The sequence below is a fragment of the Ursus maritimus genome, unplaced genomic scaffold (genome assembly GCF_017311325.1).
Source record: "Ursus maritimus isolate PB19 unplaced genomic scaffold, ASM1731132v1 scaffold_3, whole genome shotgun sequence".
NCBI lineage: Eukaryota > Metazoa > Chordata > Mammalia > Carnivora > Ursidae > Ursus > Ursus maritimus.
Window position 1 is genome coordinate 72,479,110 of NW_024425563.1, and position 25,453 is coordinate 72,504,562.

Here is a 25,453-nt window from a genome sequence, read left to right on the forward strand (position 1 = left end):
ATTTTTCTCGATAAATCCGTAAAAATTCTGACACTTCCAAACCTTCATCTCTCTACTTATACATAATACTGGCTGAGCACAGTAAGATTTCTTGAGTAGAAGAATAAAGAAAACTTAATATTTTAATCCCTGTAATGTTTGAGAGATTAAGCAATATATTCAAAATGGTATTAAGTATATTTTATTTTTTGTTTTGCATTATCAAATACTAATGATAGCTGATATATGTTTTCTTATACAAAAATTAAACATTCTTATTTTAGATGTTGGTGATTCTTAGTTACAAAATTCTCTTAACATAGATGTGTGTGAAACGAAGATAACCCAACTTTTCACAGAAACTCAATGATACAATCTGTGTAAAGATCGTTTTTCATTGAATAGCAATTTTCAACTTGAATTAATCAGAAAACTTCTTGCCATCTCTTATTTCCTATGAAAATATAAATTATTTTGATTGAAACAGATTATATTGATTGAAACCTTAGTCAGTAGTTAACCATAGGAGTTATTTTTAATAAGCAGTTTATTTCACTGACCTTTTATTATTTTCTGATGCATAAAACCAAATGTGCGATCCATTCATTCACTCACTCAACAAAAACCTAGAACAGACAATATTATGTTCCCTTTGATTTTCTTTGTAATATCAATGATGGGCCTAATATCTTCTGTTATCATTTTATAACATTATATGAGAACTCATCCACACACACCTTTAACACGTTTTCCTCTAGCCTTCTGCAAAGTTATTTTAAATTTGCTCTGTTATTTATGTGAGTTAAAAGAAATTCTTAAAACGCTCCTAATTCGATATTGACAATTCAGTTCATGTTTATATACTGGTCACATTTTGAATTGGCACCAACACTTAGAATCTTAATAATAATCAGATAAACCACTTTAAATATATCATTTTGTAGGTAGTGACAACGTGTTTTATTTATCTGCAAGAGGGGCTTCGACACCTATTAGTTCAAGTGCCCTGAAACATTTAAGGCCTCTTTTACTCCGTGTAAGGGCTGCATCTGACTGGAGCAAGAATGATGGCAAAGATCTTGACCTTGAAACACTGGTTGAATTAAAGGGTTCAAGTGGATGATGGAAGCTGCGGCTGGGTTTAAGTGAGGGCCAAACAACGCGGGGATCAATGCGGCCGAGGGCAGGGGCTGAAGCGTGATGTGAGGCGGGTGGAAGGGGGCCGCGGTGACCAAATGCAGGGGATGGCCTGCTAGGAAAGTGGGGTGCGCCGGGATGATGGTGGGAGTCAGAGGGGAAAACGTGAACGGAGTAAAATGTGGCTGGGAAAGAGGATGTAGATGAGCTATGGGGAGGGGACCGCCATGGGAATTTAAGGAAGCAGAAACAGCAAAATGCTGCAGGAATGTGTGGTGGATGGTGGTGATCGATGCGTGCTGGTGAACCGGGACCGTCTGGACGGCCGAGGCCGGGGAGAAGGCAGCAGGCCCCGAAGCAGGCAAAACTCGAAGATGCTTCGATAGGAGCTGTTTCTGCATGTGCTGCTGGGCTTGTAGCTGCAGGAGCTTGTATTTATCTATTTCTTCGGGGGAGAATGTGATTGGCTGTTGAATTAAAGGGGGCGAGCTAGATTTATGGCACAGTTCTGATTCATCTACTTTGTCACGCTTCTGCATAGTTCTGTCAGAGTAAGAGTTTATACTCCCCTCTCCGTGATTCATAGGCATGCTCACATCCTGCAAGTCTAGATTTATTTGGTCCTCTTTGGTCTCTGTTGAATCAGTAATACCGGTATATCTGTTGGATGGAAGAGCACCAGGGAAATCATTTGGTACTGGGTCACGGCTTTGAATAAAATGTTGGACCTCACTAATTAAAGGTTTTACTTGTTCTTTTGTCGTTGGGTTCTTTTTCATGTTTGGTGACTGAGAATCTGCTACCACATGAATCAGACCTTTAGAAAGATGGTTATCACAATCAGGATCTCCTAAAACAACGACATTATTTGTCTGTGAACTTTTGACTTGGTCCTTCTCTACAGTCCTTTGATTCGCACCGCCTTGATCATTCCTTTTTTTACTTGTGTTCTGTGTTTTTTCAGACAAAGGCAATGCTGGTCGGTGACAGCCCAGTGGTGTGAACTGAATTGTGCGTTGAATTTGTGAATGAGCCTCTGATTCGTTTTTACGATTCTTTGAAGAGACCTCGAAATTAGTTGATTGTTCCTGACACCTCTTGGCTTGCACTCTTTCTAAAAGGCTTTTGGCTGTCAAGGGGGTCCTCTTTTCTTCTGTCAATTCTCCGGCTTCGGAAGGGCTGCTGGAACAGTTCCTTAAAAGGCAGCTGATGTTCCCAGAGTTATACTGCATGGAATTTACTTTTCCCAGGTCGCAAATATGAGGACCACCCAAAGACTCTTGACTTCTCTCGCTTTTATTTAAGCAATAAATACTCTCTCCTGAGTAAGAGCCCAATCTGCCGTGTCGAGGTCCCTGGCAATTTGGTGGTTTCTCACTGTTCCCGGAGCAGGACACCTGTGAGCTAGAATCACAGTGGGGGATTCTCCTGGATTTGGGCCCTGAAAACTGCTGTTGATTTTTGCCCAGTTTAGATCTCTGTCTGCAGCGACCGTATCTATGTGTGGAGTATTTTTCATTCTTCACTGAGCCCCACACCCTGCAGTTCCGATCTCTTTGTATTTCAGGTGGCAGGCAGGTGCCCTTTGCCATCTGCTCAGACAGGCAGACGCAGGTGTGTGTTTGGTGTCTCCCTCTGTGCCTTTCGGCGGAGTTGTGTTCTCTTTTGCAAAAGAAGAGCAAATTACCTCTGCCATTCTCCCCTGACTTAGGACTTGAACAAACACTTCTCAGGCTGGATGTGCTGCCAGGGCACGTGTCTGAAGGCCTAGAAAGTCTGTTCAGAGACACGTTTGCAGAATCGCTCTTGTAAGTTTGGTTTCTACATCCAGAAACCCTGCTGGTCATGCTGATGTGGTTACTATTCAAAATTACACTAAAGTCCTTCCCATGACCACCGTGACCCCTTCCTGAGTAAGGACTCGAATTCCAGGTGAATTGATTTGCATCTTCAAAACCCGAATGTGGATCGCAAGGAATCAGTTTTGGCTTCTTAGTCCTCGAGATGTAGGGAGAAAAAGCTAGGCCCTCATTTGCCTCATTAACGACGACCCTTTGGCAGCTTTGCCAATGGGCCCTTGAAGGTTCCTGAAGTTCATTATCACTATTGTTGTTTTTGACACAATTCTTTAGAGACATATCGAGGTAAGCAGGCACTTCAGGATTTTTCATTTCCAAATCATTTGCACTAAAATTATGTTGACTCATATTTGGTTCAGAATCATTGTAGCCCAAATCATATTTTCTCTGCAAATTTTCCCAATCTGGATTAGCTATCATCATCTTTGGTTTCAGAGATTGATCATCTTCTTGGATCAATTTTTGTTGGTCTTCAATTAAACCTGAGACTTGGCTCTCTATTGTTGTCTTCATTTCTGAGGGCTCCTTCATCAATTCTGTTTTTAGGTCCTCTGAATCATGGTCACTCTTTGCGTTCCGAGAAAGCTTAAAATCAAAATACAATGGGTTGCATCCATAAGAGATGCAGGGCTCTGTTTTTGTGAAGAGCAGAAGTTCCGTAGGCCACTGGAGAGTGGTGTGGCCATCCTTACTTTGTACATGGAGAAAAGGCAATGGTTTTGACTTTACATCGTGGGGACATGCGTCTCTTATAAGCCTCTGTACATTTTTGCTAACTCCTTCTATTTCATCTGAAGGTTCTTCTCTCTTCTCCATTCTGGAGTTGGGATTCAGATGCACTGTACTGTTTGGCTTACTTGGCCCCAGTGATGGAAACTCATCCAGACATTCAAATATCCTGGCATCACTGTGCTTGTAAACGTTTGGTGGGCTGGAGGAAGCATTTGCTTGGCATGAGCGATGAATGCAGTTCTCTGAAGTGTTCTTCAATATACTTCTAGTTTCTTTTTCTCTGTTGCAAGGAGTAAAATCCACATCTGAAAGATGAATATCAGATTTAGAGAATGAAGCATGAAGGCCAATTGAATCTTCTAGCATTTCATCAATAGAGTCATTTTTGTCTTGCAAGATTTGAGAGCTTATGGAGAAGGTATTGTGTAAAACACTTTCCAGATGGCTTGGTGTGATGTTTATATCTTTTCCCTTAGTGAGATGTGTATCCTCATTTGTAAACCTGTAGCACTTGCATTTCTCAGCAGTTTGTTTTGCTTTATAGATAGGTGACTTGTTACAATCGTGGGTTTCCTCTGTGTTCTCACTGAAAACGGATGCTGAAGATTCTAATTTCAGATGCACTTTTTTGGAAAAAGAAAATGATACTCCTGTCCTGTGGTTTGCATTGCTGAGATCTGAAGAGGTCTGTGGTACCCGATTTCCAAACAAATAACGTCTGTCCATTTGTAACTGGTGTCGGTTTTGCGCGGTGGACCGCTGTTTCTCAGAAATGCTTCTGGGCAGATTCTTTCCTTTAAGGAGAAGAGTGCTCTTCATGCACGATACCTTTCTGCCATTCTTAACTGTGAAAATTCCTTGCTGAAGTTGCTTTTCTATGGCTACCCTGGGAGCTTTGTATGCTGGTCCATTTCCAGAAACACTGTAAACACAATAAATATTTAAACGATTAAGACATTAGATTTGAAATCTTATCTATATGTGAAAGTTTGTTAGAGTTTCTAGGATGAGTTATGGTACTTATGAAACTGTGTCTATTGTAGTGTAACCATTTCACTGTGTTTCTACAACTCAGTACCCCCATGTTTCATAGTGACTGTTTGTAAACTGCATCACTTAAGTGTGTTCTTTTGAAATTAGGAGGAAGCAATAGCAGGTGAATATCTTATGCTAGTGCTGCAAAAGAAAATAAAGTGTTGCATTTACATCCTGAAAGATGTCCTGCAGAACCTTTTTTTTTTTTTTTGGAATGTGGATTTAACATTCTTTCACAAAGAGTTTTTCAATTGGTAACTTCACATTAAATAAGAAATTAAATGGAATTAAAAGTCACTTCCAAAGCATCAAAATATAGATTTCATTTACCTTTTTGCGTAAGGGCTACCAGTTTATAATTTTTCTTCCCCCAGTTTAAAAATTCCTTCCTGTTTGCTTCCCTTTGAAACAGTGTGGCTAATTCTTTCTTCATGACTGGTCACTATTTTGATCAATTATAACAAATGCATAATAAAGTAACACACATCTACAAGCCATCTCCATTGCTTCCATTATTTTGAAATCTTTTCTTTTGCATCTTGTTCACCGAAATACTTTCTTTCTACCTTTTATGCATATATACGTTTTATCTTTTTACAGTTTTATAAAGATTATTCATTCTTAAATTAGTAATTCAATCAGAAAACTGGAAACAGCGGTACACATAAGAGATGAAACTCTTTAGATTAATATTGTCTCTTTAATGTTCTACCTTTAAAACCTCTACTAAAAAACAAGGCCATCCTGGGGGAAGGGCAACGCAAATCACACCATGTATCTGATCTTTTACTTTGACATGGCTTTCTTCTCTTTTTCCTTTTCTTTTCCCACATGCTTGGACATGTGTCTGTTTGCTTTTTTCTAGTGCAGGTTTTTATTTTATTTTTATTCAGTCGTTTGTTACCTGAGTATACAATACTCAAACAAGTGATATCTTTTCCATATGGAGCTTCAACTCTAGTGGACAGTGTGTTTTCTGAGCGCTTCTCTGAGAAATTCTTTCTTGTTGTCTTCATGTATGACCATTTGGCCAAGCAGTGTAGAACTCTAGAATAACATTCCTTTTTGTCCACCAAATTTCATATACTTTGCTTCCATCTGTTTACATGTTTAATGTTGTAGAAAAGTACTTAACTAGCTTCCTTTTATTCATTTTTTAAATGAATCCACTGGTGCACTTGTATGATTTTGCAATTTTTCTTTTCACTTATGTATCTATATTTATTATGTTTCTGATCTATAATGTATTTTTATTATATTTACCATCTAGGATCTATTTTATTATATATATGTATATAAATATAATGTAAAATTATATATACAATTATTTATAAATTATATATATATATATATATATATATCACATTTTACCAGACCATAGTGACAGAATGATTTCTTTGGGTTAATTTTTGCTAGTACTGCTGGGTACTTTTAATTCAACTTCTTCAGTTCAGATATATTGTCTTCTGATTTCTCTGATTATTGCTTCTTCCCTGCTTAGCTTTTCATCCTGGAATTTATATGTTAAGTGTATTGGCTCTCCTGAATATATCTTTTAGGTCTTATTATTTATCTCAGTACTTTAGTGTCTTTAGTGTATTTCTCTCATTCAGAAAGAATTTCTTGCTTTTAATTTCTATGTTACCAATTTAATTTTTTACAATACCCAATCCTCCATTTACTATGCCCATATGGATTTTAATTTACAATAGTTTCAGCCACCATTCAGTCTTCAATACTTTCAGATTGTTCCCTCTTCATAAACGAATGACTGTAGCTTTAGAATTATAGCACTCCCCTGAATCTTGTGAAAAATAAATTTTGAAAATATCCAGTCACTGTTTCATAATGAAAACTTTCTTCTTATCACATTAATCTTCTTTTTTTGGATCATTTTTAAAATGATTTTTAGAGAGGGTGTTTTGCCATATTTAATATGAGGAATGGAAAGGAACACGCTAAGATAGGGCACTTGTGGTGGTGACTACTGGGTGTTGTATGTAGGTGATGAATCACTAAATTCTACTCCTGAAACCAACACTGCACTGTATGTTAACTAACTAGAATTTAAATAAAAACTTCAAAAAAGAAAGGAAAGGAACACTCTAAGGTAGTGTATGGCTTATTAAATATTTCATTCAAACATAAAGGAAAATAGAAAACACAGAGATTAATTATAGTTATTGGTCTTTTAAAGGGCCTGCAGTCTGGGGATAGAAGGATGAGGACCAGAGACATTGCTGCTCTGGATTTTGCCTCAACACCAAAGAGACGCTTTAGATTAAGTAGGAGCTGTGCTTCTGTTAAGTTACCTTCTCTAGGAACATCAGTTAATCTGATTCTACCTGCATTTAGCAGAAATTATTTCAAAAGCCCGATGTACAGATATTATCATTCTGCCTCTCATGATTCCATTACGCCTCAGATATTTTACTATTTTTATATTGTCTCTGTTTTTCCCTTAATAATATTTTTGCTTATTATCCTGGCACTGTTTTGCGTGTTTTCTCGCTTTGATTTATGTTAGTCTAAACGTTCCTCTCTGTATTGCTGTTTTATTTTACCATTTATCTCTCTAATGTGTAAGCTTCTTTCTTTTATATTCTTTTAAATATTTTTAATCCTCTTTACTCTTATTGTTTTTGTATTATATTTTGTTCTTCTTGTCCTTAATTCTTGTTCTCACTTTATAATCCAATCTACATTTATGATTATATTTTTTCACAAGTTTTAGCATTTTACCCTCATTATTAATCTTTTCTACCGCCAATGTTTCTGCTTTAAACTCTTTATCTTATTGCTTTCTAAACTTTAAATTCCCTTATCTTAAAATCTAGTTTATTTTTATTACTTTGGAAAATCCTACTTTTCTATCTTTGTGGTTTTCAATTCTATTATTTTAATAGAAGTTTATGCTTTTTAACATAAAGGTTTAATTTTCATAGTTATACCCTTATTTATGATTTTACTCCTTTTCCTAGAACTTTCTTTAGTTTCTCTCTGTATTTTTTACCTAATTGTTTTTATTTATAATAAAAAAGTGACTATACAGGTACACCTTTGTTCTTATTAAAGATTGTCCGTTCCAATAGCTCTCCCAAAATTCTAATTCTTGGCAACTAAACACATGCACAATTTAATTATCTTCTGTGTAAAAGTATACTTTCCAAACAGGAAACAAGACATATCAAAACAACATAATTTCTTTAAATGATATAATATCCTAATGTCCCTCATTATCCAGTTCTTATATAAGGAATCCCATATTCTCAGAGTCAATGGCCCTATAATTTTTGAAATTTGGAAAAATATCCATATCAATATGCACTATACTTAAATTTATATGCGGTAGAAGTTTGCAAACAGAATGACTGCACCTCCACACGATAACTAGGCTTGCTGAGGAACCAGGTTGAGTTGAATTACCCAAGAGATGGGCAAACTTGACTGCCCTTCCTAAGATCCATTACCAGTTTTCTGCCAACATTTTTTTTCATCAGTCCGATTCGAATATTCTTACTACTAGTAAATTCTCCTTTCTTCTCCAAAGGATCATACAAGAATTTTCTTGTTATCTGCATCATCCTGCACCATCCAGCCTTTGTTATGAAGATAATGGACAGAGAAAGGTTGTTCAGGAGGGGGTAGTAATATAGATGATTTTTTTTTCTTTTTCATTCTATTTCTTCCTTTCATTTTTCAATTCAGCAGCCAAGATGAAAATATTAAATAATTCTATTAAGTGACTTCCCCTTAGGCCATGAGGCTGCTTAAACACAAAGAACAATTGGCTGGAGGGCAGACGGCAGGTAGCAGAAAAGAATGCAATAATTTTCCTAGTTCCAAGTTTTGTATGCGGAAAGCTAAACACCTATTATCTCCCTAACAATGCGGGGGGAAAAATGGAACCTAGAGAGTCTGTCTATTGTATAAGGTATGTGCTTGAGTATGTGTTTTTTTAGTTAATATGATTTTCAGCTCAACCTAAATTGTAGATCTTTTAATTTTTTTTAATTTGGAAGACACTTCATGAATAGCTTTGCAAACTCAGAACCTATAAACAAAAGCATCATAACCATCACCACTATTTCTCCCAAAGGAAAATATGGAATGGGTAAGTAGAAACGGAGAAGTGTGACAACTTTCTACTAATAAAATAACCAAAATTATGTTTATTAAGGCTACTCAGATTTTTTGTTGTACGGCCTTAAAGGACCTACCTAAAGGTTGTCTCTCTATAGTGAGGTTTGCCTCTTTGTTACAATCTTATAATACCATAATAAGTCACCAAAGATTTAACATATTCCTCAGATTTTTTCCTTCATGCTACCACAATTATCATTAGACTTTTCCTTCTGAGTCCTGTTTTGACAAGGACTATCTGTCGTCTTATTGATAGCGTGTTCAAATAGCATAAGATCCTCATTGTGCTGGTAGGTAGAAAGCTCATTACCAGTTGTGTGTCCCGTTTCTGTGATTGCAGAGGACCTCAGAGCACGCATTTTTATATTAACCTCACCTTTGGACACATAGTTTTTCACACTTTATTTTTTCTTTATACCAAATTTATCACTTAAGTTTTGCATGATTATCTTTTATGTATTTTGATAAGTTAATTAAATTATTCTGAAATAGCGGTACAAATACATGAATATATGTAAGGTGAATACTGTGTTTTAATTCATAAATTGATCCTTAAAATAAATATTTTCTTAGAATCAAATTTGAGCTCTATTAACTTATGGTACTCAATAATACGAGTCATTCATTCCCAAATTTCTTGCATGTTGTTTTTCATTTCAACAACAGGGGTTTAAATTGTGGCACAGAGCTATATATTTCACAATTCACCAGGTTGCTGTCAACGGCATTAATTAGCTACATTAGGTGTTCTGCATTATGATTCATAGGAACACAAATCACAACCTGCAAATTTAATTGAGTTCCAGGTAACAATCTCCTCACTGAAACATTCGGCAGTTCCAAGCTTATGTACAACAGCTATTTTTCAGCTACAAGAATGTATTAGTATAACGTGTGTTATAATTATCAATTTAAATGGCACGGTGTGTTAAATTTAACTGCATTAATTACATCTTCTTTTGTCATCCGGACAATGATAGTGCTATTTATTCCAGATTCAGGTGTGTACAGGGAAACAGAAAGATTAATTTTCTTCCCAAAAAGATGCACTGTTCTTTATGGTTTTTTAAATTATTATTATAAAACTTAAAATAATTACTAAAGATCTGTATGTGCCCATTTAAATAAATTGGATAGAATAAGGGCCAGCATATTAGAATCATTCTTAGATAATTTCATTAAAGAGCACATAAAATTAACAATATTGGGAAAGAAAAAAGTCAGATACCAAAGGAACTAACTTATGAGCCTTCAACGACTAGAACCATTTGCCCTCAAACATATCTTTCAATTAATTATAATTCGCTTACACTGTAACAGTGAGTCAGGTAAATTTATCTTTGACATTTCCCCGATGATTGAAGAGTTTTGAACCACCCGAGATACCTCTAATTCTTACCATTCTGACTGTTGTCTTAACTCAGCGAGCTGATGAAGCCGTTTAAGTGCTTTTTCCTGTTTCTTCTCATCTTTCCATGACTTGGAAGCTACGTTTCGAGCAAATTCCCGTTGCTTTAATTCCTTCAGTCTCTATGGACAGAGAAGAAAAGCAGAAAGGGTACTATAAATAAGTAATTTTTTTCCATCCATAAGGCTCCTTATTCAACTTTGTCCCAGGTGGTGCAGAGGTGACTTTCCGGATAGACAGAGTAAAAAAGTGCCTTTTCCATCGATGTTATTCTCTTCTCCAAGACAGACGTAGTTGTCAACTGGTTTATTTATCAAAGCTTGTCACAACCACTACAGAATTGTGCTGCCAAGCTGAACCCCAGTTCTTTTTGGGACCACCCTGGCTACATATCTGCAATCATTTACGTGCCTGTGAAAACGTCAAAAAAAGGGTGATATATGAATGAGTGAAGGGAGAGGAGGTTATAGGCTGCACTTTCCTCTTGAAACTGCCCCCGCCCTCTCACTTGTAAAACATAATTACTCTTCTTCATGAAAATTGATGTTATTAAATACACTTGGTGAAATGAGCTTGTTTCATTTAAGAGCATCTGTTACATTGTGAAAGATTTAGTTCAAAGCTCTAAATGGGATTCTTAACTCATTTTTTCCTGGTGGAGGTATTTATCCAATGCAGATTTCTATATTGTATCCAAGAGGATAAAAATGGGTCAGGGATTGAAACTCAGGATAGATGTTTGGCTTGCTTGATTTAAATTAACCTACCACTTCTTTTAATTAATCTTTTCTCTAAAACAATGCAAATTAGATGTTGCTCATTACCTGTTTGGATTTCTACTTCAGAAGTGGCCACTAAGCACACCTAATGATATTAAACAAATGGAGAAACAGCCACAATCAAATGAGCATCTTGAAGTTTGGCACTTAATCCTGAATTGAGATTAGTCTCTCTTAACCCGTACAAAATGATTTTAAACTGTCTGAAATCTATATCCATTTAATTTGTTTTCATTTTCTAAATCAGGTAGAGAAGATATTTCCCAGGAATGGCGAAAACCACATAGCTCTCCAGTGAGGTCATAATGCAGTACTGGACTATTGCCCATCCATAAAGCAAGAGCCCCAAACTTTAATGATCATCAGCTTTTTCCCGAAAGGGGACATGCCTACGGGAGATGGCGGCCAGATAACTATATCTGGGCTAAGTATCTGAAGAAGGAGGCAAGACCAACATTTCAAAGAGAGGGTATTCTAAGCACAAACAACAAGGAGCGCCTGGGTGGCCTAGTCGGTTAAAGGGCCGACTCTTGCTTTCAGCTCAGGTCCTGATCTCTGGGTCCTGAGATCAAGCCCCGCATTGGGCTCTGCTTGAGTGTCTCTTTCCCTCTGCCCCTCCTCCCAGCTCTCTCGTTCTCTCTCTCAAATAAATAAATACATAAATAAATCTTTTTTTTTAAAAAAAAGAGTTTCACAGAACTAGAAACAGCCACAGGGGGAACAGTGGAGTCAATCTGGATTCAATTTTTGACAAATGGTTCAGAGACTTTTAAATAACAGAAAATTTCAAGAAATGAAATTATGGCCCATGTGTAAAAAAACTAACGCAAAGCAAAGCAAAACAAAACAAACAAAACCCAATCAACAGTTCTCTAGAGCTGGGTGTCTAAGCCTTAAGAGACAGCTATGGTCAGAAGGGAGAGAGGTTTTTAAAATCTCCATTCCTACTGACCCTCTTACACTTCCTTAGCTTCCATATACATAATAGTATAACATGAATACTCTGTTATATTTATTTAATATTTGATATTACTTGTATGTAAAACTTGAATAGCCTAGGAGAGGAAATGTATTCATTTGCTCACAACAACTGACACTTGACTGGAATCTTGTTTGAAACTTCCAGGTATGCCTCTGTTTCTTTTACGAGCATCCCAGATTCCCGAACTGCACTGCTATCTCTGAGTTACAGAAATGATTGCGAATTCTGTCCTACTTACCCAACAACACATACTGTTAACTACTATATAATAGGGACATCAAATTGTCAAATCAATAGTTTTCCCTTCAAGGAAGACAGACGAGTGAATAGATATTTGTATAAGACGGTACTGAGTTTCTCAATAGGAGTGGACACAAGATGTGTTTGAAGCATGTAGGAAAAGTTAAGACGGACCGGGGACACAGAGATTTGTTGTGTTAAGGAAGTCAGCAAAGTTAAACTGTGTTTAAGGAACACAGAAAACTAGAAGGGATTTTGTTTAAAGACATTTAGCCACAGGTTTGGCTTAGCAAATGCTGAGTACTCAAGGCTGCACAGAGAAAAACCCCAGAGATCTACAGAGGGATCCCCTCTAAATTTCAGCAGGCTGAATTGCAGTGAAAAACTACTCAAAGCCGAGAAAAGGGACACCTGAAAGAATTAATGGCAGCAGTGCCTAGCATTCATATAGGGCCAGGAATAGCGCCTGTTCTCACCAACAAAACTGGAAAAACTCATGGGACATTGAATTTAGAATTCAGGGAAATTTTGGGGCACCTGGGTGGCTCAGTCAGTTAAGCATCCGACTCTCAATCTCAGATCAGTTCTTGATCTCAGGGTAGTGCCTACAAGCCCCATGTTGGGCTCCACACTGGGCATGAAGCCCACTTAAAAAAAAATTTTTTTTTTTTTTTTTCAGGAAAACCTTGCTTCAGTAGAGAATAATGTGCTGTGGGTTGAGCACTAATTTGGATTTGGTTAGCAAATCATAAAAGCAAGCAATCCAAGTATAAACGTGACTGCAAGTAACTTAACTGCATTTCAGAACCAAATTTAAAGAAATTTATATGAATACAAAAAATTCATCAAAAACTAGGAAAAATTAATAACATCTAACATCCAATCAAAGATTATCAGGCATGCAAAGATTATCAAGAAAGCACAGCTTAAAATGAGGAAAATAATCAATTGAGACCAATACAGAACTGACAGAGATTCTAGAATTGGCAGAAAAGTATATTAGGACAGTTATCACTGTATCCAATGTGCTCAAAAAGTAGATAAAAAATGGTGATCAACTAGACAATGGTGCAATTGGAGTCTCTGAAAAAGGGAGAGGGAATATTTGCAAATACAATGGGTGAAAAATTTTTAAATTTCCTGAAAATTAAAAACTCACAGAGCCCCCCAAAATCTCAAGCACGAGAAAACTATACCAACACTTACTATTATCAAATTTTTTAAAAATCAGTAAAAAAGTGGAATTTTTTAAAAAACATCTAAAGAGAAATGACATATTCGTATATAGAACAAAGAGTAGGATGGCAAAAGAGTTCTTATTGGAAACAATATAGCAGAGCAACATACTTAAATTTCTTGAAGAAAATTAAAAACTTCTCAAAATAAAATTTTATACTTAGTGAAAATACTATTTTTTAAGATTTTATTTATTTTATTTTAGAGAGAGAACATGAGGAGGGGGAGGGGCAGAGAGAGGGGGAGAGAATCTTAAGCAGACTCTGTGTGGAGCATGTATCCTGACATGGGATGCAATCTCATGACCCTAAGATCATGACCTGAGCCGAAACCAAGAGTCCGACACTTAGCCAACTGAGTCACCCAGGTGCCCCCCAAAATATCTCTTTTTTAAAGCAGATGATAAAAATATTGTAAGACAAGAAAAACTGGAAAAATTCAGGAGTACATCCAGAGAATATGTTAAAGAATATCACTGGGCAAAAGGAAAATAATACCAGAGAGAAATGAGCATCTGCACAAAAGAATAAACACTGGAAATAGTAACTACAGGATAAATAAGACATATTTCTTAATATTTGAATGTATTTAGACAATTTAAGCAAAAACAATAGCTATGTTTTAGGGGACTTATAACAAATTCATAATTAAAATGTTTGACAACAATACCACAAAATCTAAGAGGGGAGAAATAACAAATATATTGAAAGGTCTTATTCAATACATGAAATGGCAGAATAACAATTGAAGGTAGACTGTGATAAGTAAAGAACTACACAATCTGCTCTATGGCCACCATGAGTATAATAAAACAAAGTGTTTTAGCCAATAGGATAACAAAGAAGATAAAGGGAAATTGCTACATTTACTCAATCCAAAAGAACGCAGAAGAAAAGAAAAAAGGAAGGTAAAATAGATGGGACAGTTACAAAACAAATAGCAAGGTAACAACTAAAATCTAAACATATCACTAATCAAATTAAATGTAAAGGGTCTGAACACTGGAATTAAAAGTATCAATTTGGATTAAAAAGTAAGCTCCAGCTATATGCTGACTACAAAATCAAACTTAAAAATATAGATAAAATGGGTTAAAGGAATATAAAAAGATATAATATGTCAACAGCAGTGAAAAGAAAGCTGGAGGGGCTCAATCACAATCAAGCAGAGTAGATTTTAGAGCAGATTTATTACCAGGAATAAAAAAAGGGTTATTTCATAATGATATGGAGTAAATAAATCAGAATGACAAGCCTAAATGTTTCTATGCCTAATAACAAAGCTTCAAAATAAGTGAAGCAAAAATGGGTAAAACCTCAAAGAGAGAAAGTTAAATCTACAATCACATTAGGAGTTTTCAAAGACCTTCCACCAAACAACAGAATGTTAATCGCAAATACCATACTTCTGGAAATGGTTACACCAAGGTGATCATGCCTATTATGAAAGAGCCTTCCAACAGCTGACTTGTTTAATGAGAAGAGAACTGGACAGATAAAGAAAAGTTCTAAGAGTCTACGGATCAAATTTTGCCAACCTCATATTTTAGTTTGGGTTTTCCCAAATTTCTACTTTTCATCTCGTGTTCTAATAAAAATCCACTTACTTAAACAATGGCATGTACTATATTTGTCAGTTATCTTACTCAGATTAAACAGAAAACAAACCAGCTGGAAATAAAAGTTCTCACTGAGAACAGCGCAAGACAAACGTATTTCAGAAAAAAACAAATTGCTACCTCACACATTTACAAAGAACTGTAGAAAGCTCAGTCATCGTTGCTTATCATCGGGGACTCGGGGTGAATAGGTTAGAGCACCTCCCTGGGATGGGGAGTAAGGAAGACAGAGAGTAGCACCTAACAATAGGAGAGCAATAAACAGTGTCTGGTGTTGAGAGGTGCTGGATGGTAGACAGCACGGTGCAGGGTTTACGAGAAGGATTCTGAAATCAGTCAGACTTGAGTTTGTATATTGTCTCTGTTACTCACTAGCTTTGAGTCTCTAAGGTTACTGAATCTTCCCAAACTTCAGTTTACACATTTGTAACTTGGCAAACCATCACTATTTACCATGTAGAGTTCTTGGAATTATTATTTGAGTTGAGAAAGGTAAAACACTGAGCACAGCACCTGATATATGGCAAATGATCGATGACTATGAACTCTGATCACTTTTCAAGGTCAGGAATGGTCTAATTTTATGGATGTTTGGGAAGCAGCAAAAATAAAAGCCCTTGATTTACCTGGCAATTGGGGAGCCATTAAGAACCCTAGATTGATATTCTTTTTTTTTTTTTTTTAAGATTTTTTATTTATTCGACAGAGATAGAGACAGCCAGTGAGAGAGGGAACACAAGCAGGGGGAGTGGCAGAGGAAGAAGCAGCCTCATAGCGGAGGAGCCTGATGTGGGGCTCGATCCCACAACGCCGGGATCACGCCCTGAGCCGAAGGCAGACGCTTAACCGCTGTGCCACCCAGGCGCCCCCCTAGATTGATATTCTTACTGAAAACGTAGTGTTTGAGTGGTTTTCATCTGAATTTTACAAAACTGGTAGGTGTAGACTTTTCTAAAGGAGAAGACGGGAAAACAAAGCATGCTGGGTATGTTCCTCACCCTTGTCTTGAACAATTTATAATGTTTCATTGAAAAATGTAATTTCTGTAAGTCCATGATCTTCACTACTGAAGAAAATTATAAATTTTGGATTCAAGTATGATTTATTGGCTGACTTCTCTTTGATAAATCTTATTTGAAGTTTGCTCTTGGGTATTACCAATATCTAAAATGAATCTCAATCAAGAAAGAGCGTAAAAGTATTTCCTAGAGGGAAATGGGGACAACTAGTTCATGTCCTTGTATTTTGTACAGGAATTTAAAAGAGAAATTGCAGAACAGATGGTCTTCCTGGTCCTGAAGAGAGGCTACCTGCCATGGTCCCTACCCAGATCAAAAGCAATTTGATAAAGGACAGATGCAGGGGTCAAGTTAAAGGAAGTAAAGCAGTCCTCACATAGCTTTTCTAGTTTCACAATGCATTTCATTTGCTCTCAACAAAAAGTAACATGAGGCTTATGGAGATATAGTTGCTAAAACACACTTATGAAATATTTGGAATTTAATTTCTCAGCTTCATTTTGAAAGCACAAACTAAGCAATCTTTATTTCCCTACCTGCCAACATGAGTGTTTGGCACATGAATTGCAAGTGGAATTCAGCCGTGAATAAATAAATGAAGAGGCAAATTGAGCAGGTCAGTGAACCTCTGTGTGCTCGGAATGGTAATATCCCCAATACTACTGCGTACCAGTGAGAGCATGCATGTGAGCCTCTGCCCACGCTGGTAACCACTCTCCCTTCACCTTCACTGGAGCAGAACAGCATGTGTGAAACAGATTTACTCATGTGTATCTACTTTTTTTCCTCTCTTAAATAGAATAATTCCTTCCATCCCTGCACTTTCGTCTATAGATCCCAGGGTACTTTGCTGGCATTCATGATTTTCTTCAGAGAGGAGCAAAACCCCAATGCAAAAGGTCAAAATTATTAGCCTCAGTTTAGAGACGAAGAAACAAATATAGAAGGTTAAATGGCATGATCCACGCCAAAGCAGACACTAAGCAAAGAACTGTGACTGGAAAACAGAAGGTCTGATCTTCATAAAAATAAGGTAAGTCAGAAGAGCTTATGTAAAATTCTAGACACTTACGATAGTTTCTCTTTGTGAAATCAAAAGTCTATCCAGTTCTTAGATATTGTTCATTGTTTGGAAATGTTTTTATCAAAATGATTTGGAAGACATTTATAGATAATTAACAATAACTTGAAACAGGAGAGGGCATAATTTAAACAATATGATCAAGATAGAAGAATTATTCTATATAAAAAGTCTTTGTTTATTTCTCAGAAGAGAGATAATGTTGAAATGGGACTTTCCTTATTTTCTGCTTTTTTTGCATGTCGCCTTTTATGTGATCTGGGAGCTATACAAACACAGATACTGAAATGAGCTAAAATATTTTAAGGTCTCCCCTCTTCTTAGAAGATACAGTCTGTGCTACTTACCAGGATGAGTCCCCTGCTGTGTTCTGGAATGAATGCATCTGAGCATATTTCCTTGGTAGAACTTACTCCGCTGAGGACCAGCAGAGCCACAAGCAAGCAGGAAATAGGTGAGAAGAAATGAACCCGGAGCTGATCCTCTGCCTGCATTCGTTTCTTCACAAATGCTAAGTTAAATACTTTACAGCAGTATCTGGAGGATTCTTCATATCCCTGCTGAAATAGGAATTGCTGGACTCTAAATCTAATTGCTGATGGTCAGCCCACTGTGCTTGGACAATCAGGACCTAGAGATGCCTCGTGGGCTCCTTTCTGGACTCTTTCACTGGCTAAGCCCAATATTCGGGAGAGATATGGCCAGGTCTGAAGACACCACTGATAAGTGCGAGTCTGGGGATATCTGTAGATTCTAAAATAACCTAAAAATGTGGTTAATATAAAAGACATTTCTTTATAGCCCCAAATAACCTGAGGTACCTCTGTGGCTTAAGGAGGGGAATATACTCAGGTGTGTAAGGCAGGTGCCCCGACAAGCCACCATGCCACCTCCTTCCAAAGCCCAGGATCCCCTGAGAAGTCCTCAAACAGCAGATAGACAGCTCTGGTGTTCCCGTTTCTTCTGAGGAGTTCCGTTCATCCTCTAGCTATTAGAGGCAGGATTCAAGTCAATTGTGATACAAGGCATGAACATTTATTGGATTTTTAATGATAGGATTTATTTATTTTCTATACCATGGCATAAAGTTTTTAGTACTTTCGTGAGCCACATCATATTAGGCAAGAATATAGCCTGTAAGATAGCAATGTCAGTATCTCCAGCCATTGTTGTGAAATGATTAGCAGCATTACGAAGGAAGTGCTTTGGTGATGAGTGAACGGAAATTGCTTTTCAAACTGGTTTAGTAGTAAAATTCAAGGAGCTTTTAATCTCCACCCTTCTTCATGTTTACAGCATGATAAGAACACACCTGCCATATACGAATAGTATTAACTCCCATTAAGTGTCTGCAGAAAGTATGTCTAATTTTGAAGAAATACAGCCTTTCTGGAATGAACAAATTGAAATTCATTAATTAAAGGTTATGACTTGTATAAGCATCTGATTAATGTTAGTTAATAAGACCTCAAAAATAATTTTGCATTCTATCACAGTCTAGACCACGGTGAATAAATTCAATGTAAGAAACACAAGAACGTAGATTAAGAAAATTCAGACACTTTTTCCTCATGCGACATGGTCTCAAAACTGCAACTATTTCCTTGGAGAAAACATAGAATGTCAGAATATCTCAGACATTTTTTATCGTCTAGTAGGTAAATTATTTATAATTTATCTTTAAAAAGTGTTATTCATGCTAAAAAAGAAAATGTTCAAGTAAAGTTTACAAATCTCTGTCTTTTAGAAACACCTCCAAGTGTCAAAATATAGAGTTAGAATGGGTCTCAAAGGGTTAACATGTTAAAGTATCAAATGGGTTAAGGATATTTTTGTGAGGTTCATGTCTATCTCTGGCATCCCTAGTCACATGTGGACCAGAACAAGGCCGTAGGGAATATTTTATCTGTTTATTTTTAAAGATCAAGAGAATTAGTCACGTTCTTTATGGGAAAGTTTTAGGCAATAACTGATTTGCACTGAGCCCCATGAGTCTGAAAAGGAAATCTTGATGAGAATCCCATGCCAAACGTCTGTCCTCCCACAGACTGTGTGGTTGCTGTCATGATGCCATCGTCATTTAGCAGGTTGTTATCTGCTCTGCAGCATTATTTCCCAGCTAGATGACTCCTTCATGGTCACCTGCTCCCCATTCAGTTCCTAAGGAAAACGTGACCCCATGCCCACTGACCCAGCCACCCCACTGCTTCTTTAAGAGCAACTACTTACACGGCAGCATCCTGTACAACCTCACATTATACTGATGTTCAAAAGCTCTTTCAATTTCTACTTCATCCTCCTACTCTTTCACACCCGAGTTTAGGGTCAGCGATATCTGCTGAGAATATTGCAGGCACAATTATTTAATTCTGGACATACCTGCAAACAAAGACTGTCTTAGTACAGGGCAAGTGTTTTCGAGATTTCTTCGATTTCCTAACCAAATGCTATTTTGAAATAGAACTGTTTCTGAGAAGTAACTATTCAAATAGAAACAGAAATAGAAATGAGACATTAATGAAATTAGACTCTGGTGTAAAATTGAATTTTGGATCCCATCACTCTCACACGATAAACAGAGACGATATTTTAAAGCTAAAGATATCAGTGTTCAGTGGGGCTGTGTGTATCAGACACTTAGCTGCAGTTGCTTAATTTAATCAGGTTAATTTTACCCTAATCCAAGAATCTATACTCAAGCATACAGCACAGTCCTTCCGCCTTCTCTAGAAAGGCCACAGCTCAGTCTCCTTTCAGCTTCGAGTTTCCTCCAACTAATAAGACTTGTGGCTTTATCATCCTGGCTGCAATACACCCGAGAAATGTCAGAGATCAAAACTGCATTCCAGGTAAGAAGAAAGGGGAACTAAAGGCGGGAGCTGACGCTGTACTTTTTTTTCAAGTCCTATAAACACCAGCTTTTTGGAAGCTGCATCGAGCAGACTTCACTTACATATCATTTGCTAGAAGGACATCACCTGCTGCTAGCATTTAGGTAGGGAGTAGAGTGAATGCAGGTTTTCAGCGAGGCATACGGCCACCCCTCAAATCAATCCCAGCTCTGTTCCTCAGGAGAGAGGGTGGACAGGACACTGACTAGGTAAACACAGCATCCCTTCTACTAAATTTGCTAAATGTTGACAAAAGGGATGGCTGCAGTTAGTGTTCAACTTAGGGCACTGCCTCTTTCAGATATAAAATCCCTTTCTACAAGCTCTAAGCCATTGGGCCGCGAAACAGGATGTGGAGAAGTTTCCAGACCATTTTACTCTCCAGCTTATAAAAGCCTAAATTTAAAGGTACCAATTCTCTTAAAAGATTTGAAATTGATTTACTGCTTTAGTGTATTGAGTTGGAAGCAGAGGTCAGCAAACTAAGGCCCCTTGGGCCAAACCCGGCTCTCCTCCTGTTCTATAAACAAAGTGATACTGAAACACAGCCATGCCCCTTGTTTACATCTCGTCTCAGGCCAATTTCAAGCAGAGTTAAGTTTTTGCAACAGAGACTATATGACTTGCAAAGTCAAAACTATTTACTATCTGACCCTTTCTAGAAAGTTTGCCAACGCCAGCAAGAGAAACAGTCCTGCTCCTGCTAGGTCAAGATGAGGGAGGTGGTTAGTTCTGTATTTACACACCACATGGGATGTTCTCACAGAGAGAAATAATGAGACTCAGGGAAAACAGGAAAACAGGTAATAGTGGGAGAAAGACATAATGGTATTTGGAGGGAAATACCAGTTTTATTTAATGGACAATAATAAATTTATAACTCTGAATGCGAAACTACCAGTACTTCAAGGATAACGTCTAGTGTTCCTATGAGATGTTGACTTAGCTTTAACATTCCCAGTCTTCCTATGGGAAGTCTCACTGAATCAAGCCTGACCTTATTAACAAATCAAGCCCTGAATATTCTCACTGACTAGGATCCCGCAGAGCTATTAAATGCACAGCTAATTTTCTGAACTCAACAGATTGAATCATTTTTTATTTCAAGTGTTTCCCTGATAATGCTCCCAGAAAACATTAGGCAGATAGGAGATTCGTGGTCTTTTCTACACTTTGCCTGTCTTTGCATGGAGGTGCTGCTGAGGAAAGAAATGCGGAAAATGTAGTTAGTCCAGTCCAGAGTGTCCAGATGTGCCAAGGATAAAGAGCATCATATTTGAATAACTCTAAAAAGACTCCCTGGTTCTGGGGCATGGGAGTTTTGCAAGTGAAATTGATAAGTAGTCTTTTAAAATACTTTTATTCTGTTCCTGTTTTTCAAAAGTATAACTCCATTTATTAAGTGCATTATGGGAAACTCATGATAAATGCCGCATTGCTAATTGCAGAAGGTTTGGGAAGCTAAGGTTTTAGCTAAGTATGTACTTGAGAAAAAAATAGATTTTAGGCAAGACTGTGCAAGTGTCTCCTTTAATTTGACTCTTGATTTATCTCTTAAATAAACTATTTATTTTTGGAGCAAAACTTATTTTCAAATTTTTCATTTCCTAGACTATAAAAAAAAACAAGTATTTCCTTAAGTCCACTTTAGTTATTTTCTCAATAATTAGTGCTTCTTTGACAAGCAAATAATTTGATTAGAAATGCATTATTTTAAAGATTTTATGTATTTATTTATTTGAGAGAGAGAGAGAGTGCACACAAGCGGGGGAGAGGGAGGGAAGGACAGAGGGAGAAGGAGAAGCAGACTCCCTGCTAACTTGGGGGCTCAATTCTCATGAGCCTAAGGCAGATGCTTAACAGACTGAGCCAGTCAGTCTCAGAAATGTATTATTTTTAAAATCAAAATTATTGAATGTGTTGATTTGTATTATTTTTAAAATCAAAATTATTTGAACAAAACTTTATCAACATCCATAGTTGCTACTACTGAAAAATAGCATTTCATATGTTCTTTCTATTAGTGATTGCAAACGCTTCTTGGAAAAATACTCCAAATGAATGTATTATTACCACTAAGAACCAATTTATACTTTAATTTGAAGTGACAAGGCACTTCATAAATTAAACTTCCAAAACACTGAGAGAGTTGCAATGTTTCAAAAGTGGCCACTCTCAGATATTTTAGTTAAGTATGACATTTAAACAGAACATAAGCATAAGTGCATTTATGAAAATTTATAATAGTTGTGTAAAATTTGACCAGTGTTTAACTGACTTAAAAATTTGATGAATGCTATTCACAATTTCAAAAATATTATTACAACAGATGAAATTTTTAGTTGTGTTTATGCTTTTTCTAGCATTGTATGCATTATTCATTGTGTATTTTATATCTTCAAATATATTTATGACTTAAAACTTCGAGGTTGAATGCAGGCGCACTAAAAAAGACTGCTTAGATTCACTTTGACTTTTAAAAAGAAAATAATCTCATTCACAAAGACACGTAATGTAACCATCAAAGAGACCACAGTTTTTCAATGATCAAACTAAGGAAGTTATAATGTTTTATAGTACCCAGTAGCATTGGGTATGTGAGAACACAAGCACACCCATTCACTCTCGGAGTGAATTACAGGCTGGTGCAGTCCCTTCGGAGAGTAATTTGGCGATAGCGATTGCATTTCTATATGTGCCATCCCCCTGACTCAGCAATTCTACCTAAAAATGCGTCCCTCAGATATAATTACACATCTGAACAAAGGCTGTTCCTTGTAATGTTGATGGAAGTACGTTTAGAAAAAAGGAAAAAAAAAGCTGTGTAATTCCTGAGTCCTGTTCTTAACCACTACACAAATCGCCTGTGATAGCTTCTTTTTGGGAATGATACGCAGTTTTAATCCCGTCTGTATGCTAGATTACTTTCTATTCCTTTTTATGCAAGTCTCTTCCTTACACTTGGTCCTGAGATTAGTCAAATTAAAGTTTTAAAAGAAGCTTAAAAAAAAAAAGAGAGAGAGAAGTCTACCGTATTACTTTTCTTATTGCCTTAAGAAATATTTGAATATAGAAAAGAATTCTCCCAACTCAGGGCCTAAAGAATCAGTGGCCTCAAATTTTACCTTCTTTTTTTTTTTTTGAATTTTACTTTTTTAAGACCAGAGTCAAATAATGCAATAGGCCAGAGTCAGATAATATCGCAGCCTTTATTCTCTAGAAGCTTTAAACTTCTCTAGAAAATAAAATAAAATAAAATAAAATAAAATAAAATAAAATAAAATAAAGCCTCAGTTGAGATGAGGATGTTTTAAGGAATTAAAAGTTAAAATTTACAGCAGTGAGTCAAAGTAAAGTAGAAATAAGGATTGCAAGAGTTGGGCAGAGTAAGAGCAGGGCGAGATACAAGGAGATACAGGCGAGGTCAAAGGTAGGATTCTTGGCCTCAGTGAAAGTATCATGGGGTTCTTTCTATTTGCTTCCTTTGGAATGTCCAACCGGCTGTTACATTCAAATCTCCAAAAAATATCACAAAGATACAATTAATGGAATAAGATATTTAATGTGATAATACAATTAACTGAAATCTGTAATTCAAGCAAAAACCATCCACTCTGACATTTGAATTAGTTGTTGATTGGGGACAAATTATGCCTGGAGATGAACTCTGTTTGGATAATTCAGCTATCAACAGCTGTTTAATGATGCTGTTTATTTACCCCTAATTTCATTTAACCTAGTTTTAACCGAATTCCCTAAACCTTACTAACCATGGTAATTTAAAATTTGGACAAAAATATTATTAAATTTATAAGAAGTGGTAATTTCAGAAGGCCTAAATTTTCCTAAATAAAGTCATCTAACCATTAGTTGTTCTACAAAGTACTAGAATAAACATAGACATCATAAAAAAGCACACATTGTTATTCAGTATAAATAAGTAGGTAAGAAACCAAGAATGCATAAGTTTCACATGAACCTTCAAATGAATATGAGTGGAATCAGCTCCCTTCAAAAACTAATACCAAAAATAAGAAAATATATGAATTATAAAATACTCTGCTGAAGACTGAAGCCTTATCAGCAAAGCCTTTATTTCCTTTGAGTTTAGATAATATTTATGTTTATCATACTTATTATCATGATGAAAAATTGAAAACAATCCAAAAGTGCAAGAATAGACTATGGGTCAAGTAAGTTGTGATACCGACATGTGATAAAACACATGCCACCAAAAAAATCTATGCTGAGGAAGAACACTTAATTACCCTGGACACGTAGATTGTGACAGATACACTGTTCCCTCAAATATTACATGCTCTTTCCTTCCATCTTCGCTAACATTACTTTTTTTTTTTTTTTGAGGTATCATGTAGATTTTTTTTTTTTTTTTAATTTGAGAGAGACAAAGAGCAGAACTAAAGCGATAGAGCAAGAGCAGCAGGGAGGGGCAGAGGGAGAAGCAGGCTCCCCACTGAGCAGGGAGCCTGATGCAGGGCTGAATCTCAGGACCCTGGGATCATGACCTGGGCCGAAGGCAGACACTCAACAAATTGAGCCGCTCAGGCGCCCCTGCAATTTTTTCGACCTCAGATGTACATGTGACTGTGGTATTGCCATGGTCATCACAAAATTCCTACAATTTGGCCATAAGAAACTCAAAAGAGATTTAGTTCCCATGTTCAAATCAAGTTGCCAGTGGCCACTATGTTCCTCCTTGCAATGTTTTAATATATTTAGAAATACAATAATAAAGCAGGGCTGACATCAAAGTACTATGTACAAGGCTCAGTTAAAAGTACAAGTGCTTTAGGGGCACCTGGGTGGCTCAGTCAGTTGAGTGTCTGTCTTCAGCTCAGGTCATGATCCCAGAGTCCTGTGATCAAGTCCTGCATCGGGATCCTTGCTCAACGGGGAGCCTGCTTCTCCCTTTCCTTCTGCCTGCTGCTCCCCCTGCTTGTGCTCTCTTTCTGGCTGTCTCTCTCTGTCAAATAAATCAATCAAATCTTAAAAAAAAAAAAAAAGAACAAGTGCTTTATGCATATTAATTCCTTTTACCGTCACAACAAATCTATGATATAGATATTGTTATTATCATTCCCATTTTACAGATGAGGTGAAGACAGCTAGAGGCAGAATACTGGCACCCAGGCCAGTTTAGAGTGTGACTGGAACCAGCCAGACTGTGGCCTGTAATGCAAATCTATTTTGCAAACTAATGGAGGGAAATTCTTTCTAGGTGAAAATATGTTCTGCTTTTTTGAATTTCTAATTCTGCCCTTCTTCTCAGAACTTTTTCTCCCTTTCTCTTCCG

The 25,453-nt window shown here is 36.7% G+C and overlaps 1 protein-coding gene across 1 annotated transcript in view; it reads right to left on the minus strand.

Moving 5' to 3' along the window:
• Positions 1 to 244: 244 nt before the first annotated feature.
• The window catches only part of ZNF804B (zinc finger protein 804B), a 492,006-nt gene continuing 466,797 nt past the window's right edge, over positions 245 to 25,453 (minus strand). Inside the window, exons 3-4 of the mRNA XM_008686213.1 lie at positions 10,285 to 10,415; positions 245 to 4,629 (exon numbers count right to left, since the gene is read on the minus strand). Of these exons, the coding sequence (XP_008684435.1) occupies positions 972 to 4,629; positions 10,285 to 10,415 (3,789 nt within the window). The 3' untranslated portion in view covers positions 245 to 971. The remainder of the gene's footprint in view (positions 4,630 to 10,284; positions 10,416 to 25,453) is intronic.